This window comes from Schistocerca piceifrons, chromosome 4 (assembly GCF_021461385.2).
Source record: "Schistocerca piceifrons isolate TAMUIC-IGC-003096 chromosome 4, iqSchPice1.1, whole genome shotgun sequence".
Lineage (NCBI taxonomy): Eukaryota > Metazoa > Arthropoda > Insecta > Orthoptera > Acrididae > Schistocerca > Schistocerca piceifrons.
Window position 1 is genome coordinate 485,966,950 of NC_060141.1, and position 15,369 is coordinate 485,982,318.

At 42.2% G+C, this 15,369-nt stretch overlaps 1 protein-coding gene across 3 annotated transcripts in view; it reads left to right on the forward strand.

Moving 5' to 3' along the window:
* Positions 1-327: 327 nt before the first annotated feature.
* Positions 328-15,369, forward strand: part of LOC124795021 (mothers against decapentaplegic homolog 4) — a 161,892-nt gene continuing 146,850 nt past the window's right edge. For 2 of the 3 annotated variants that reach the window (XM_047258786.1, XM_047258788.1), the window contains exons 1-3: positions 328-561; positions 879-1,027; positions 3,140-3,244. In XM_047258786.1, the coding sequence (XP_047114742.1) occupies positions 507-561; positions 879-1,027; positions 3,140-3,244 (309 nt within the window). In that variant the 5' untranslated portion in view covers positions 328-506. Of the gene's footprint in view, positions 785-878; positions 1,028-3,139; positions 3,245-15,369 lie in introns of all 3 variants that reach the window. The other variant, XM_047258787.1, reaches the window with a different exon arrangement.

Genomic DNA, 15,369 nt, shown 5'->3' on the forward strand with positions numbered 1-15,369 from the left:
ATTGACGTCGCGTTGATGTTCGGTCTATCGTGATGGACTCTTCGCCATTTGACGGTGACGTCCCCTGACGTTGCGTTGTCGTCTAGTGTGAGTATGTCTTCGGTGGGACATTAAACTTACTTCTATGTAATATATTGCTAATATGCATTTATATATTGAGCATATGGTGTTTCTTCTACTACAGTGAGATAAACATATAAATATGTGGAATCAATTAATTCAATTTTAGCTGCAATTGGAAACACCTTAGCGTCGGAATCCACAGATGAACTACCATTAGTTTTGTGCTATCGACATCTGTGGTGCTAATCGGTAGTAGTGTTTTTGTTTCTAGAGCATGTCTGCAGGCAGTGTTTGTGGTTAGGTAATGTAGGAAACTCAGTGAATTTGTTGTAAACATCTCTGGAGACATGTTTACATCGGTTGTCGTTCAGTGTGGACGTTAAACATTATGCAGAAACAGTATTGACTGTCATTAAAGGAGTGTTACACTACAAACTGCAAGAATGGTAGGCTTGTCTGGCGGCGGACACCTCTTCAGTCCTGCGGCAACAGCAGAAGGTTTGGATTTTCTGTGACCATCAGTTTAAGTGAAACGCGTAATTTCGAAGATATGGGTGATATCAGTCTTAGTGGAAACATGTAAAAACGTTGTGAATCCTGTTATTTAATTGTATGATACCCAGTAAAGCTATATGACTGAATTAAGTATAAACGTAATTTTCAAGCTTAGTGGATTTTTTGTGACTGTCAACTCTACTGTATCAATAGGAAGAACTTAAGGGTAGGTAATGGACATCTGTAATAGGAAAGCAGGACGAAAGCACGTTTCAGTCTTGTGATGTAAGACGGTGTGAATGTGTTAATATTGCTTACAGATCGAGACATGACTGCTATAACAACAAATGCACCAACATCAGCCGACGCCTGCTTGAGTATAGTGCATAGTTTAATGTGTCATCGCCAAGGAGGAGAATCAGAAGGTTTTGCAAAACGCGCTATTGAAAGTTTAGTGAAGAAATTGAAGGTTGGTACTTCTTAGACTTTAGTTAAGTACAGCAGTTCAGCCGTGTCTTGTGTTCTGATAAACTGATTACTTCGTGTATTTATGAAGGTAATAGCCTATGTCAGCGACGATAACAGTTGTTCGCATTATGGACACCTGTAAATTCATTTCCCAGTTAGTGTCCACCAAAGTGTTTTAAGTAGTGACAGGCTGGTAGGTTATGTAATTTAATTCACTGTCGTCACACAATTCACGTAGTTATCCATATTCACTATCAGTTACTTGTCGATAATCATAGAGTGCTAAGTACAAAATTTATGTGACATAAACTTAACATCATAAATGATTTTGATCATTTTCCGAAACGTGAGTAGTCAACACTCAGTGTTTTTACGCAGTCGCATTATTTCGTGGCACATTATAAATAGTATAGTTAAACTTCTTGTCATCAGTCGGCCTCTGAAAAATATATACGGGCACTATGCTATGTTAGACCCGTTATTCAGTTTGTATTTTTCTGCGATCTGATCAAATACTTATGCTTTAAATCAGATGAAAAAATACTTCCTAAGAACACATAACTAATAATGGATCAGTGTTAGAGTATTTCCACTATTTCCAATAGTAGATTCACAGTAATCTAATGATATTAGGCCTTAATTTTTTAAAGATCAGTAACAGTAGATATCATTTCTCTTCTATTATACTGACATTACTTTACCAAACTGAAAAGAGAAAATGTGTGTGTAGATCTACCAAACTGTGGTAATAGCATAGGAAGAGAAGGATACTGCTTGTAACAACTGTAGAAATTGTGCAGTATTTGTTTTGAGGCCCTGTAAATCCGAATAACAGTATGTATACTATGGGTTCCTTGTATCCAACACAGGAATTAGTATTGACAATATTAGTAGTGAATAACAACAGATCACACTTTTGTCCTTAAAGTTAGTAGACCTACTTGATTTTAAAAGTAGAAGAATCACTAGTGACATGTCAATGCAGAAAAGAACAGAAAGTACTAGAGTAAAGAGAAAAAGGACGTTCAAACACTGAAGACATTCTCTGTGGTCCACTCACCTAGTAGACATCACCTAGATTTGAGTGTGATCCATTTCCGTAGCACTGCTGCACCTACAGGCCCTCATCGTGAAGGAAAGAGCTACTCACAGTGATGGCACTACACATACTTGAAATGAATCATAAAGAGACAAGACATTAGCTTAACACTTTTTCAGAAAATAAAGGTAGATATTGAACACTGTCAAAATGTAACGTCTTTTCGATGATTACATTTGTATACAGACTGGAGAACGGTTTGTAGACTTACGGGAGGTTTCCATAGCAATTGAGATGACAAACACATTGGTGCAGGTGAAATAACCTTTGTTCAATTAAATAGATTCTTTAATTTTAGTGAATGTTGATATAAAATTGAGTAAGCAATTTTGGGAACTGTTTGTCCAGATAATGGTATTACTGTAAATGAGAGTAAGTAACAAGATGGGTCAGTCTTTCAGACACTGGACTATCATTTGGCAGGAGTGAACTCAAGTGCTCATCTATCCATCCATACGAATTTAGGTTTCTCCACATTTCCCTTCAACACAAGATGAATGCATGAGTGGTTCCTTTGAAAAGTACATATCTAATTTCCATCTCTAACCTTGTCTGTTTTGAACCTACAGTTCCATCAGAAATGACCTCTTATTCCTGTAATGTGTGCTGCATAAATACATGGAGCAATAGTGGTAGTTTTCTAGATGCTGTTTTTCTAAATGAAGTACAGACACGCACACGTGTACTCTCCCGTGGCTGCAGTAAAGCTGTTTGTGAGACATCTCGCTACTGATACAGTAATGGTTAACATATATTTTAAATGAGCCGTAAAGAGGGAAAATTATAGGCCCAGATGATTATAAACTGTAAAAGAATTTCTTAAGGACTTTGATTATGGTAGGGAATCTTCTCGATTGCTTCACCACATCATGATGATTTGGTCCCAAATTCTTACATATTTCTTAATTATGTCTTCAGTTAGTGGTGATAAAATTGTATCATAAAGAGCCCAAGTTAGCATAAGAAAAACTAATTTATTGTTGCTGACTGAAACAATGAAATCCTTCTTTGCAGGAAAAGCGTGATGAACTGGACAGTTTAATAACAGCCATTACAACAAATGGGGCTCATCCAAGTAAATGTGTTACAATTCAGCGTACTCTGGATGGCAGACTGCAGGTTAGCATGACTTGAAGATAAATATTATCATCCCAGTACTTAGTAGACAAATCATACTGTAACAGTCATTTAAATACTATAATCATATAACAATGTGAATTTATGAAATCTGTAGATAAGCACTGATTATAGATAAATTAGGCATGACACTGAACATACTGAGCAAAGTAATTTTAGTATTCAGTCTTTGCTAGTGGCATTTATATACAAAACGCCTTATAAATATGTACAACATATTCTGTCTATATTTGTATTCTTGTCTCTCTGACAGGCTAAAAGTCTAAAACAGGGACAGTGTCAGTCAGGGTGTGGCTTATCTAAGGTACATTGGTTGACAAGTGCCTGTTTCAAGTAGCCATCGGAAAGACAGTTTTAGGGGACCAATGAAAGATGATAAAGAGGTGATGCATTTTAGTGCCACAATTGAAACTATTCAATATTCTTCACTGGTTATGTTGGATTTGTTAGGTCACAGAAGGGTGTCATAGATTCCTGTCACCACAATATATGTAAAATTTTCTACCTCTTTGAAATGAAGGCTCTCTTGGGATTGAGCTGTAGTGTAACCTGAGGCCTGGGTTAGATTGGAAGGTGATAAGGTGATTGTAAATTGACAAAGCTGGAGATTTTGAGAAAAAAAATCTGCTGCTGCTGCTACAAATGTATGTCATGGAAAAAACTCAGCTAGTTGATAAATAATCAGTTTAGAGATTTTTGGCTGTACGTCATTTGGCACAAAATTATTTTTGTTTGTAGGCCTATGGAAATATCTTGCAAACTTTTAGAATTATGATCACTGTTCTCCCAAATTCGTAGTACGCACTGTGATTATTTTGACTTCAGTATTTGATATAGGTACTTCAGCTACTTATTATTCCATATACTTAATGGTGTGTTTCCAGTTGTTGTGCCAAGTTATTTTTTCATTTTATGCACATTGTTTCAGTGACCGTCCCATCCTTCTTTTTCAGTTGCTGTGAATTTTGTTGTGTGTACTCACTGCCCAGACTTCAACCAAATTGTGAACTACCGTTGATCCATTTATAGCAGAGCCAACTATGCCCTTTGATGCTCTTTTGTTTTTCAGAGCCCCCACTGATACTCTGTGTAACACAAATTCTCTTAGCATTTTCCCAGCACTGATGGGCAGCAAGTCCACCACTGTAGCTGAGTCAACAGCATGCTGGCTTGTCATGCCGGGGGCCCCTGGTTCGATTCCCAGGTGGGTTGGAGATTTTCTCCGCCCAGGGACTGGGTGTTTGTGTCATCTTTCATCATCATCATTTCATCCTCATCGATGCGCAAGTTGCTGAAGTGGCGTCACCTCAAAAGACTTGCACCAGATGATCAGGTCTACTTGCTGGGAGGCCCTCCCCATATGATATTCCTCTTTCCATGGACAGCAAGACCTTAATGACCTCACCAGACATCATGTATACCAGGGCTGGGAATTTGTGGTTTGCAGAATAACAATGTGGGCTCCGAAAAGCCATGAAAGGATATAGTGGGCATCAGGACCCAAATTCAGCTATAGTTAGTGACATGAGGCCAATTATAATTCACAATCCAGGTAACAAGTACAAATAAAAGCAAAATTTGCAGCACCTGAAGAAGACAGCTGGGTCAGTTGTCATAATTTCATGCATAAAATGGAAAAAACGATTTGTCAGAACACCTTAAAGCAAGCTGTTAATAGATCACACCGATAAAACATGAGAGATCACATATTGTCTGTTTGATGCTTTATAATTCGGTATTTATATCCAGTTGTGGGCATAGCCCCTTGCATTCTTGTCTTGACACATGCTTCCACAAAACATGTATTTCATGGCATAGCCCTGTTCTAGATTCTTGTCTCTGAGATGTCTGATCTGTGAAATGTAACACGAAGAATTTATGTTAAATAAATAACAGAACACTTTGCATAGACCTAATAAGGAGCTGGAGCTGTTACTCACACATGTAATGACGTAGACCTTTTAATTAGATAGATGCCTCAAATTACAAAATTCGGTTTTAGAAGAACTGTGGAGTATAAACTGCAGCAAAAGATATGACAATAATGTCCATTTATATATAATGCTTCTCTGCTGAAGACCAAAGCAGAGTTTTAAATTTTTCATGCAAAATGTATTAGTAGTTGCACACGGCCATAATGCATCCTATCTGAAAGTCTCTACAGGCCTATGACACAGCTTGGCGCCATCATATCTTTCTTACGCTTCATGAGTGGGATCTTTGAGGCTCACTCCCGATTTTTATCCGCCAGTTCCTGTTCCATTGGTCGTTCAGGGTTCGGGTTGGTACTGTTTTTAGTTCTCCACGGACCCAGGAGAATGGCATCCCACAGGGTTCCGTATTGAGTGTACTTCTTTTCCTCATTGCTATAACTGGACTTGTTGCCTCCGTTGGTCCTTTGCTCTGTATGTGAATGATTTCTGCATTTTGGTTAGTTCCTCTTCGATGGCCTCTGCAGAGCAGCAGCTCCAGGTTGCTATATGGCATGCCTCTGCAAGGACCCTCTCACACGGGTTTCAATTCTCCCCTTTAAAATCGCGGGTGTCCACTCCTATTGCCGTACTGCAGTCCACCCCGATCTGGAGCTCTACCTCGATGCACAACAATTACCTGTGGTTCCACAGTTTCGTCCCCTGGGTCTTCTTTTCGACAAGAAGCTCACTTGGCTGCCTCATATCAAGACTTCTGAAGATAGGATGTTTCCGTTAACGAAATGTCATTTGCTTCCTTGCCCACACCCCTCGGGGTGCGAATCATTCCACTCTTCTCCGCCTTTATCGGTCTTTAGTGCTGTCTCGCTTGGACTATAGTTGTCAAGTTTATGGTTCGGCTGCTCCTTCCACACTGCACCTCCTGGATCCAGTCCACCATTGTTGTATCTGTTTGGCCACTGGTGCCTTCCCTTCTAGCCCTGTTGATAGTCTCCTGGTTGAAGCTGGGATTCCCCCCCCCCCTTTTCTGTTCGGTGATCCCAGCTTCTGGTTTCTTATGCAATCACTGTCCGTTCCTCTCCACTCATCCTTCCTATTCTATCCTGTTCCCAGACCAAGGACATCGCCCACCTGATTCCTGCCCTTGGGCGGGTTTACTGATTTTTAGCTTCCTTCTTTGTCCTGTCTCCCACGTTCCCTCCCCAACACCCCCCTTGGTTAGTTCCTTGGCCCCGGATTCAGATGGATCTCTTGCCAAGGTCCGAAAGATTCCGTTCCCCCGATGGTGTTCCGCTGTTTTTTCCGCCGAATTTTATGAGAGTTTCAGGATGCTGTTGTTTCTTACACTGATGGCTCTAACTCTGCTGATTGTGTGGGATATGCCTTCACGTCCTGTGTTGGGATGGAAAATCCCAACTGCATGTGGGGTGTTTACTGCTGAATTGATGGAAATTTCCCAGGCCCTTACCTTTATTAAACAGTCCCAACTCTGCCGCATTTTGTTATGTATGGACTCAATGAGTGGCCTTCGGGCTATTGACCAGTGTTTTTCCTGCCATCCCTTGGTCTCTGCCATCCATGACTATCTCGCTGATCTTCACCATGCTGCTTGTTCCGTTGACTTCCTTTGGGTCTCTGGCCATGTGGGTATCCCAGGTAATGAGCTTGCTGATTGTTCGGCTGGGGAAGCAGTCACTTAACCCCCGTCCCCTTCCCTGTAACCCCTCCTGCGGTGGATTTACGGCTTCATATCAAATCCCACTTCGCACAATCATGGGCCAACTCTTGGGAGGCTACCTCCCTGTCTAATAAACTTCGTGCGATTAAGGTGACACCTGTCCCGTGGCATTCTTCCTTCCGCCTCTCCTGAAAGGACTTGACCACCCTGTGTTATCTCCACATCAGCCATACCTGGCTGACCATGGTTTTCTTTTGCGTAATGAGCCGCCCGCTCTTTGTGGTTGTGGGGCCTTCCAGTCAGTAGCCCACATTTTGGTGAAATGCCCCCTCCTTTTGGCTCTGCGTACTAAGTACGGACTTCCTCGCATATTACATTTAATATTGGCAGACGATTCCCAGATGGTGGATCTGGTTCTCAGTTTCCTCTATGAAAGTGGTTTTTATTTTCAGTTTTAAGTTTTTAATCTCCCTCTGGAGTAGGGGCAGGGCAGTGAGGGTTGGGGTGTCTCCCACTGTAAGCTGTGTTTGGAGATTCCTGACTCCCCTCCCTGGCCAAGATCCTCTTTTATCTCCCTTTTACTCTGTTTTTATCGCTTTTTAGATTTGGTTAGTCTCCTTTTCCAATACACACTTTTACATTCTAGTGGTTGAATGCTTTTAAGTAGCAGGTGGTCTTGCCTATACTGCAGTGGGGTGGGATATTTCCTGCCTCTAGCATAGCCTTGGGGTTGCCCACTTGCTGACTTCCCTTCTTTTGTTTTCACCATTGACAACACGATTGCACTTTTACGCCCCCCCCCCCCCCCCACCCGTTATGACTCTTGTGAGATGTAAATTCATCCTAATAGACCACCTTTAAAACAAGGGACTGATTACCTTGCTGTTTGGTCCCCTCAACCCCAATCAACCAACCAACCAGTTCCATATGCACAGTCACTGTGCTGGTTGGGATGCTGGTAATACTTTGGAACTCATATTCTTCTGACTTCATTTGACTTTTTTTACAACCACCGTCCACAATGCTTGATGGTCCCTGTCTGTCAGTACATAAGGGCTGTCCGGCCATTGTTTAGCTGCAGTTGTTCCTTCACATTTACGCTTCACAATCACATCACTAACAGTGACATCTAGGGTCAGTTCCACGTTACATAGAGGTGTCCAGATAATTTTCATCAGATTTTGCAAGTAAAACTTCAGTCCATAGTACCAAACAAATAGTATTTCAGAACAGAGCTGCAGCTTTTTGTTAATTGAAATTTAATAGTAGAAGCAGATTAACATTATTAGTTAATCATTAATTGCTGCAGAAGATGGTGTGTTAATAATATAGCGTGTTCTCGGGATATTCATATTCCGCTTCATTGAAATAATTTTTCCATATGAGATTTTTTTTAAGTTCTCACTTTCCTCCTATTCAGTTTCAGGAGTTAGCTTTGTTATAAATTTGTGTGCTGTATCCAGCAAATTGTAAAAATTTTATTTATTCCAGTGATGGAAGTGAGGCTGAGAGGGATCTTGGGATCTGAGGAACCTGCCTTTCTTTTTTAACTTCCTCCACTCTGTCCTCTCTTCTCCCCACAAACCTAGCCGTTAATTCCAAAAACAAGGTAGTGTATGTACTTTCACACTAAGATGACAAAAGTCATGGGGTAGCAGTATCTACAGAAACACACGGTGGTTGTATTGTGTAAACAAGTTATAAAAGCTTAGTGGATTGGCAGAGCTGTCATTTATTCTCCAGTGGTTCATGTGAAAAGATTTAACAGACTTTGAATGTGGGTAGGTAGTTGGAGCTAGACACATAGGACATTCCATATTGTGAATCGTTGGGGAATTCAATGTTCCGAGATCTATAGTGTGCTGAGAATGCCAAATTTCAGGCATTACATTTGACCACAGACAATGCAGTGACTGATTTTCTTCACTTAATGACTGAGAACCACCACACTGCCACCTCACCTGCTGCCCCCCCTCCCCTACCCCCAACCCAAAGGGGCTCCCACCTCTTCTTATGAGTATGTGTTTGGCTACCATTAGGCCGCAGCACTTGCAACATTACTTCCTTCCCATTCTGCGAGCCTAGCGAGCTTATACTCCCACAACTTTTCATTAAATAAATACATGGTGCCCATTGGTGGGTTTGCCTGTGACAAATTTTCAAAATTCTGCTAGGTGCAGATCGTGCAGAGAAGGTTGGCCAATGTAGTCTCCACCTTTCTGTCTTTCCGTTTTTGCGCCCTTCCCTTTAATAAGGCAGTACACCCAAAACCCAGTGTGGTAGCCATCCCGTTGTGGGAATGGCAGGTGGGGAGGGGGGGGAGGGGGGGGGGGAGCTTGTTGTCATGTACCTGCATGGTGGTGGCCCCCCTGACCACGCAGGCATTGCACTGTTGGTGCCTGAATTGGAAACTCATAATCTATGCCAAGGAGTGTGCGCCTGTCATGACTGGAGCACAGGGACTTTGAGCGATAGAATACTGGCCAGGTTGCCATTGTTGAGGCTGGGTGGGGAGAGCCCCCATTCAGAATGGTTGGCACCATGGCGGATGAGCGACAAATGAAGCAGATGAAGTTATCTCCCACTGACAGCCAATGGTGCAGCAGTCTCTGGGGAAGGAAAGTTCTCATTTAATGCAGAGAGAGATATAGCCCTAAAATGTTCCCTTCTGTTGCTATACCATGGGAGGAACATAGATCTAAGTGCCAAGTAGAGAAACACTAATGGAGATACCTTCTAGGCCACAAAGCCCTTATTCTTTGTGGAGACCACAGAAGACAAGTTTGGTGAAGTTTCCGCCATCCCTAAAATGGAAAATGGGTCAATTTTAATCAAAACAGCATCCCCTGCCCATTCACGGTTGGTACTGACTTCTAACAAGCTGGGTGACATACCAGTGACTGTCAATCCCCATAATAGTCTAAATATGGTTCTGGGCATCGTTTCCCACAGAGACCTGCTCTTGCGATCTGATGATGAGCTTTGCGCCAACTTGGAGTGTCAGGATGTCCACTTTGTCCATTGTGTCCATAGGGGGCCAAAGAACAATAAAGTTGCTACCACTGCTTTCATCTTGACCTTTGAGGACAATTTATTGCGTGAAAAGATGAAGGTGATGGTATACCTATGTGATGTGAAACTGTATGTTGCCCCCATGTGACGCTTCAAGTGTTTGAAATTTGGACACATGTCTTCGCATTGCAATGCTAGCCCCATGTGCAGAGATTTTAAATGACCGCTGCACAGGAACGCTACTTGAGCGCCTTCCCCCATCTGTGTCAAACTTGGAAAGCAACATTCTCTGTGCCCACCTCATTGCACCATTTTCCTAAGAGAGAAGAAAATACGAGAATAGAAGACTCTCAACAAACTAACTTACCAAGAGGCAAAGAAGTAGTACGAGCGGTTGCTCCAGACATGTACAACAGTGTCACATGCTACAGCTATGACGATGTCGCATCCTTTGGCGACGGTACTCCCCCCTGTTCCACCTCCCACAGTGGGCCGTCAGGGCCATTCGACCATGCCTGCGCTCTTCAACCCCCCTCCCCCCCCCCCCCCCCCCCCCCCCCCCCCCCGTTCAGGCCCCCCGCCCTCCCCTTGACAGTTGGGGGCTCCCCTCTTGCTGCTTCCCTCACACCTGATTTAGGGTCATTGTCTTCCCACCCATGTCCCCAGGGACATTGGCTCCCACCTTGCAGTTAGAGACAAATCAATTTCTCTTGACAGGAAAAGGTCCCTCCGGACACTTTGTCCAAGGTTTCTATCAGTCTGCAACCAGACACCAGCCAGTGGCTGGAGAAACAGGCTGCAGGTCATAGGGCTTCACGATCATCATTACCTGAAACTGATTCAGAGGAGGCCTCACAGTCATCCAAATCCCCGAAGGAGAGGAAAGATAAGTAGTAGTCCTCCAAGAACAGGGATATCACGATGGCCCCCACACCACCAAATCTCCCGTTCCACTCGTGTGGCTGACAGAAATTCTGGCAGCCCCTGAGGCCCCAAGTTTACCACACAATCTAATGCAAAACCTAAGTGTGTTGATGCCATAACACCTCAACCAGTGGCAGTGGGTGACCCTGGGCATAAACTGTCTCTTTGGTCCCTTCATGGCCTCACAGTACGTTGACAATATTATTCTCCAGTGGAATAGTAGTGGTTTTTTCTGCCCCCTAGCTGAGCTACATAATCTTTTAAGCACTTCTCCTGCCTTCTTCATTGCTCTTCAGGAAACTTGGTTTCCAGCGTTGCAGAACCTGGCCCTTCGTGGATACCGGGGGATATTATAAGAATTATGCTACATACGGCATGTGTCGGGCACAGTTCACACATACATTCCAAAAATTCTATAGAGTGAAAGTGTGCCTCTTAATACACCTATGGAGGCTATGGTTGTTCAGGTAAGTGTGTTTTACAATTCTATCATCTGGAGTGTTTACCTCCTTCCCAATGGTGAAGTGCCTCATAAGATATTGTTTGCATTGGTTTCTCAGCTCCCCCAACAGTCCCCTCCCCCCCTGCCCCTCCCCCCTGCCCCTCCCCCCTGCCCCTCCCCCCTGCCCCTCCCCCCCTGCCCCTCCCCCCTGCCCCTGCCCCCCCCTTTCCTATTCTTGGGTAATTTCATTGTCCATAACCCTTGGTAGTGGAACAATGATCACTGGCCATGGTGAAGACCTCAAAAACTTACTGGCACAAATTCACCTCTGTCTTGTGAATACTGATGTCCCTAAACACTTCAGTGGGATCTGTGTCCAGCCATCCTGATTTGGGTTTTCCGTGATTTCCCTAAATCGCTTCAGGAAATGCCCGGACACTTCCTTGGAAAGAGCACGGCTGACGTCCCCTAATCTAATGGGAGCAATGACTTCACTGTTTGGTACCCTCCCCCAAATCAACCAACTAACCAACTTCAGTGAGCCGCACAGAACTTTCTTGGCCATTGATTTTTCCATCTGCGGCTCTTGTCTTCTCCCATCCATCCACTAGTGTGTCCATAGCGTCATGTGTGGTAGTGACCTTCCTGATCTTCTTGTCTCTCTCCCTCAGCATAAATCTGCAGGATGCTTGCCCAGATGGGTCCTCAACAGTGTTGACTGGGATGCTTTCACCTCTGCTGTTGCCTTTGGCTCCCCACCACAGTGATGTTGATGAGGCAATCCAGAATACAACTACAACCAGTCTTTCGGCAGCTGATTTAGTGATCCCCTGTTTCTCAGGACCACCCCAACAGAAGACAGTTTCTTGGTACTCATCAGGAATCGCAGAGGCCATTAGAGGCCGTAGCCAGGCTCTCCAAGACCATAAGTACCACCCATCGAGGGAACGCTGAATTGCAAGTGATGTGTTTCTCTTTTTTTTTCGATCTTCATCTTACAAGATAAATAAATTTCTTGTGACCATGTCACATCGATAAGGCATTGTCGTAGTGATATAAAATTGTTGTAGAAGGAATCCTAATGGTCATAGGTTTTTTCTCCTACTAAATGAAACTGCACACCAAACTTGTAATGACCACTGTATTGAATATTTTTTAATGCGAGTTTACACTTTCTCCCTTCACACAAAGACAGAGCGTCTCTGTGGTGTCACCACCAGACACCACACTTGCTATGTGGTAGCCTTTAAATCGGCCACCATCCGTTAGTATACGTCGGACGCGCGTGTCGCCACTATCAGTGATTGCAGGCCGAGTGTCGCCACACGGCAGGTCTAGTCTAGAGAGACTCCCTAGCACTCGTCCCAGTTGTACAGCCGACTTTGCTAGTGATGGTTCACTGTCTACATACGCTCCCATTTGCAGAGACGACAGTTTAGCATAGCCTTCAGCTACGTCATTTGCTATGACCTAGCAAGGCACCATATTCAGTTACTATGTCTTCTGAACAGATAATATTGTGAACCATGTACCGTCAAGAGTGACGTTCATCATTAATGGATTAAAGTTAAGTATCAAACTAGCTACGTCCGCTTTCTGAATTCTAATTCCTTGTCATGTTCCAGACCTCACGTCAGTATAGTTCTTCCCTCCTCACGCCAGCCTGCCTGAGCTAAAATGCATGCATTTTGGCCTCCAATCGTAACACTGTGTTGGCTCTTCTGCCAACACAACAGTCTCCATAAAACATCCTACCACGGAGGCATCAGAAACTAGACAAGTGGTTAATGAAAGAAAACTGTTAACAAATGAACATGAAAAACATTGAAATTGGTGAGGTAACAGTCATGTTAGGTTTATCTTCCTGTAAATGACGAGAAAGAGAGAGAGAAGCAATCTAAAAAATTATATTCTTTTGGTATTCCAGTTTAAGTACATTACAACTGCCACCCTACTGTGTACTGGTATTGTCCAGACTTTACCGGGTGACAGTATACAGTAGTGGTGCACTTTTCTGGTTGGCCCAGAGCAGACTTTAAATTACAATTTTTTTATATTAACTTTTACCGATTATTTAATATTCACTTGACAAAACTCTTTTGTACAGTAACATCATTTACAATATTAATATACTTTGTTTCTCTTCTCTATGCCTTCCTTAGTTCAGGTGGTATTTTCTTATATATTATCCCTGCAGTGGGTATATTGATTGTTTAAGTCAAGTCTCCACTCCGCATTGTTAGTGCATAATCATTGCACACTATTGTTGCCAGTCAGTATGTCCACGCGGCATCGTGACCTCGTGGGCCTCTTATACCTGTCGGAACCACAACAGAGGAGCCATATAAGTTCCTGTCTTCTAGTTCATAAACTCCAACAAACTCTTCAGTGCTGTAGAGACCAAAGAAACCACTTCCTACAATCGGCACATCGATGATTGTCCTCTTTTTTTTCTGATATCACAATGAAGGAGCTGTGTAAATTTCTGTCCATTTGTTTGTAGACTACAGTGAACCTTGAAACACTGTAGAGTCCGAAAAAGCCACTTTCTACAATCGACACCACGTCCTGCATGTTGCGCCACAATAGAAGGTTTATCCTCGTTTTATCCTTGTGGTAGGCACATGCTGTATTCATGGTAGTAAGCCACCAGTATCACTTTTTGCACCTCACATGGTTCAGGTACATTTTGCATCATGATGATGTAATTGTCTTTACTTAGTATACAGAAAATATTACATATAATTACATGGTTATATTCAAGAATCAGAGATTTTATTTTAGAAGTAAACTTCAATTTTCTCAACATTCTTGAGCTGACACATGTAAGTTTTCTTTCCTCTCTTTTTTGTAACAAAAGAAAAGCAGCTTTATTTTCATTTATTTACATATCCTCCCTTTATTACAAGTGCCCAGAAAAAGGAAACTGAAATAATCTGTTCTCCTTGTGTCTTCTAACAGTAACAGAACACAACTACATTCAGCGATACCTCTATCAACTCAGCGGGAAAGAGATCTATTATCTACAGGGAACTGTGGGTTTTGAATGAAGGAAAAATGTGGGATTTTCTGTCCAAACTTCATCTGAAATTCACCATATCATAATCAAGCATACATTTCATTGTATCTAATGTTTTCATGTGTGCTTATCGTGCTACCTACATGTATTTGTGTTAACTGTTAGACAATTCTTCTTTAAATGTTCTTAGTCTCCCAGCTTAAAGAGTTCCATCATGTACATTTTTACTCATCCTCTCATATCTTGGCGCAGAAGACTGCTACATTTCCAACTTGCATTTCCACTGGAGTTGGGTTTTTACTTCTTGTACTTACCATATGCTTTTATCAGTAATTATGTTCAGATGTCATAATGGTTTAAAGTTTTGATTGTATTACTTACAGTTCTTAGTATCCCTTCTTATGACCAATGTACATACCCAGAGAGGGATAGGCATTTTCGCTTGTACAGTTCGCCGTTTAAAAGATTATTTGATCTTTACACCGTGTGTCATTTGCCTCATAGTAAATTACCTTTTAACTCATTTTTTATGGTAGCAGATCTTTCCTTTATTTCATAAATTCATTCACGTACTTTAATCTCCAAAAAACTCTCCCACTCCACATACATATCGGTACTTATACATTCATACGCACAACATTTGCAGTACGGTGGGCCCATCTTCAAAGGTACCTACCACCATAATATTTCTGTGTTTATTTGGGATGCGGCTTTGCATCATTCCCTAAAAAGTATTCTTATCAATAATTAAACTGCTAGGTGTGTTATTGCCTGTGTATCATCTCACATCACATCCATCCTTTAATCACTTACTCATACTGGCTCCGTATGTGGGAGTATTTTCTTTTTTGTTTACTTTCACCCTCAGCAGAGTTAAATTCTTAAAGTATTCTAAACCTTGTGTTCGTGAACACACGTTTTGTTTTTAATATGAACACAAATATTATTATAGGTCCCTTCGACTTACCAGCTGCTTCTTCTGATTATGCCTACAGTATTACACAAATGGCTTCATGTGTAACGTTGTGTAATCTAATGTGTAGCACAAATAAGGTAGTAGTTATTCTTTTAATATATGGTACTCGATTTTCAGTCCTTTAC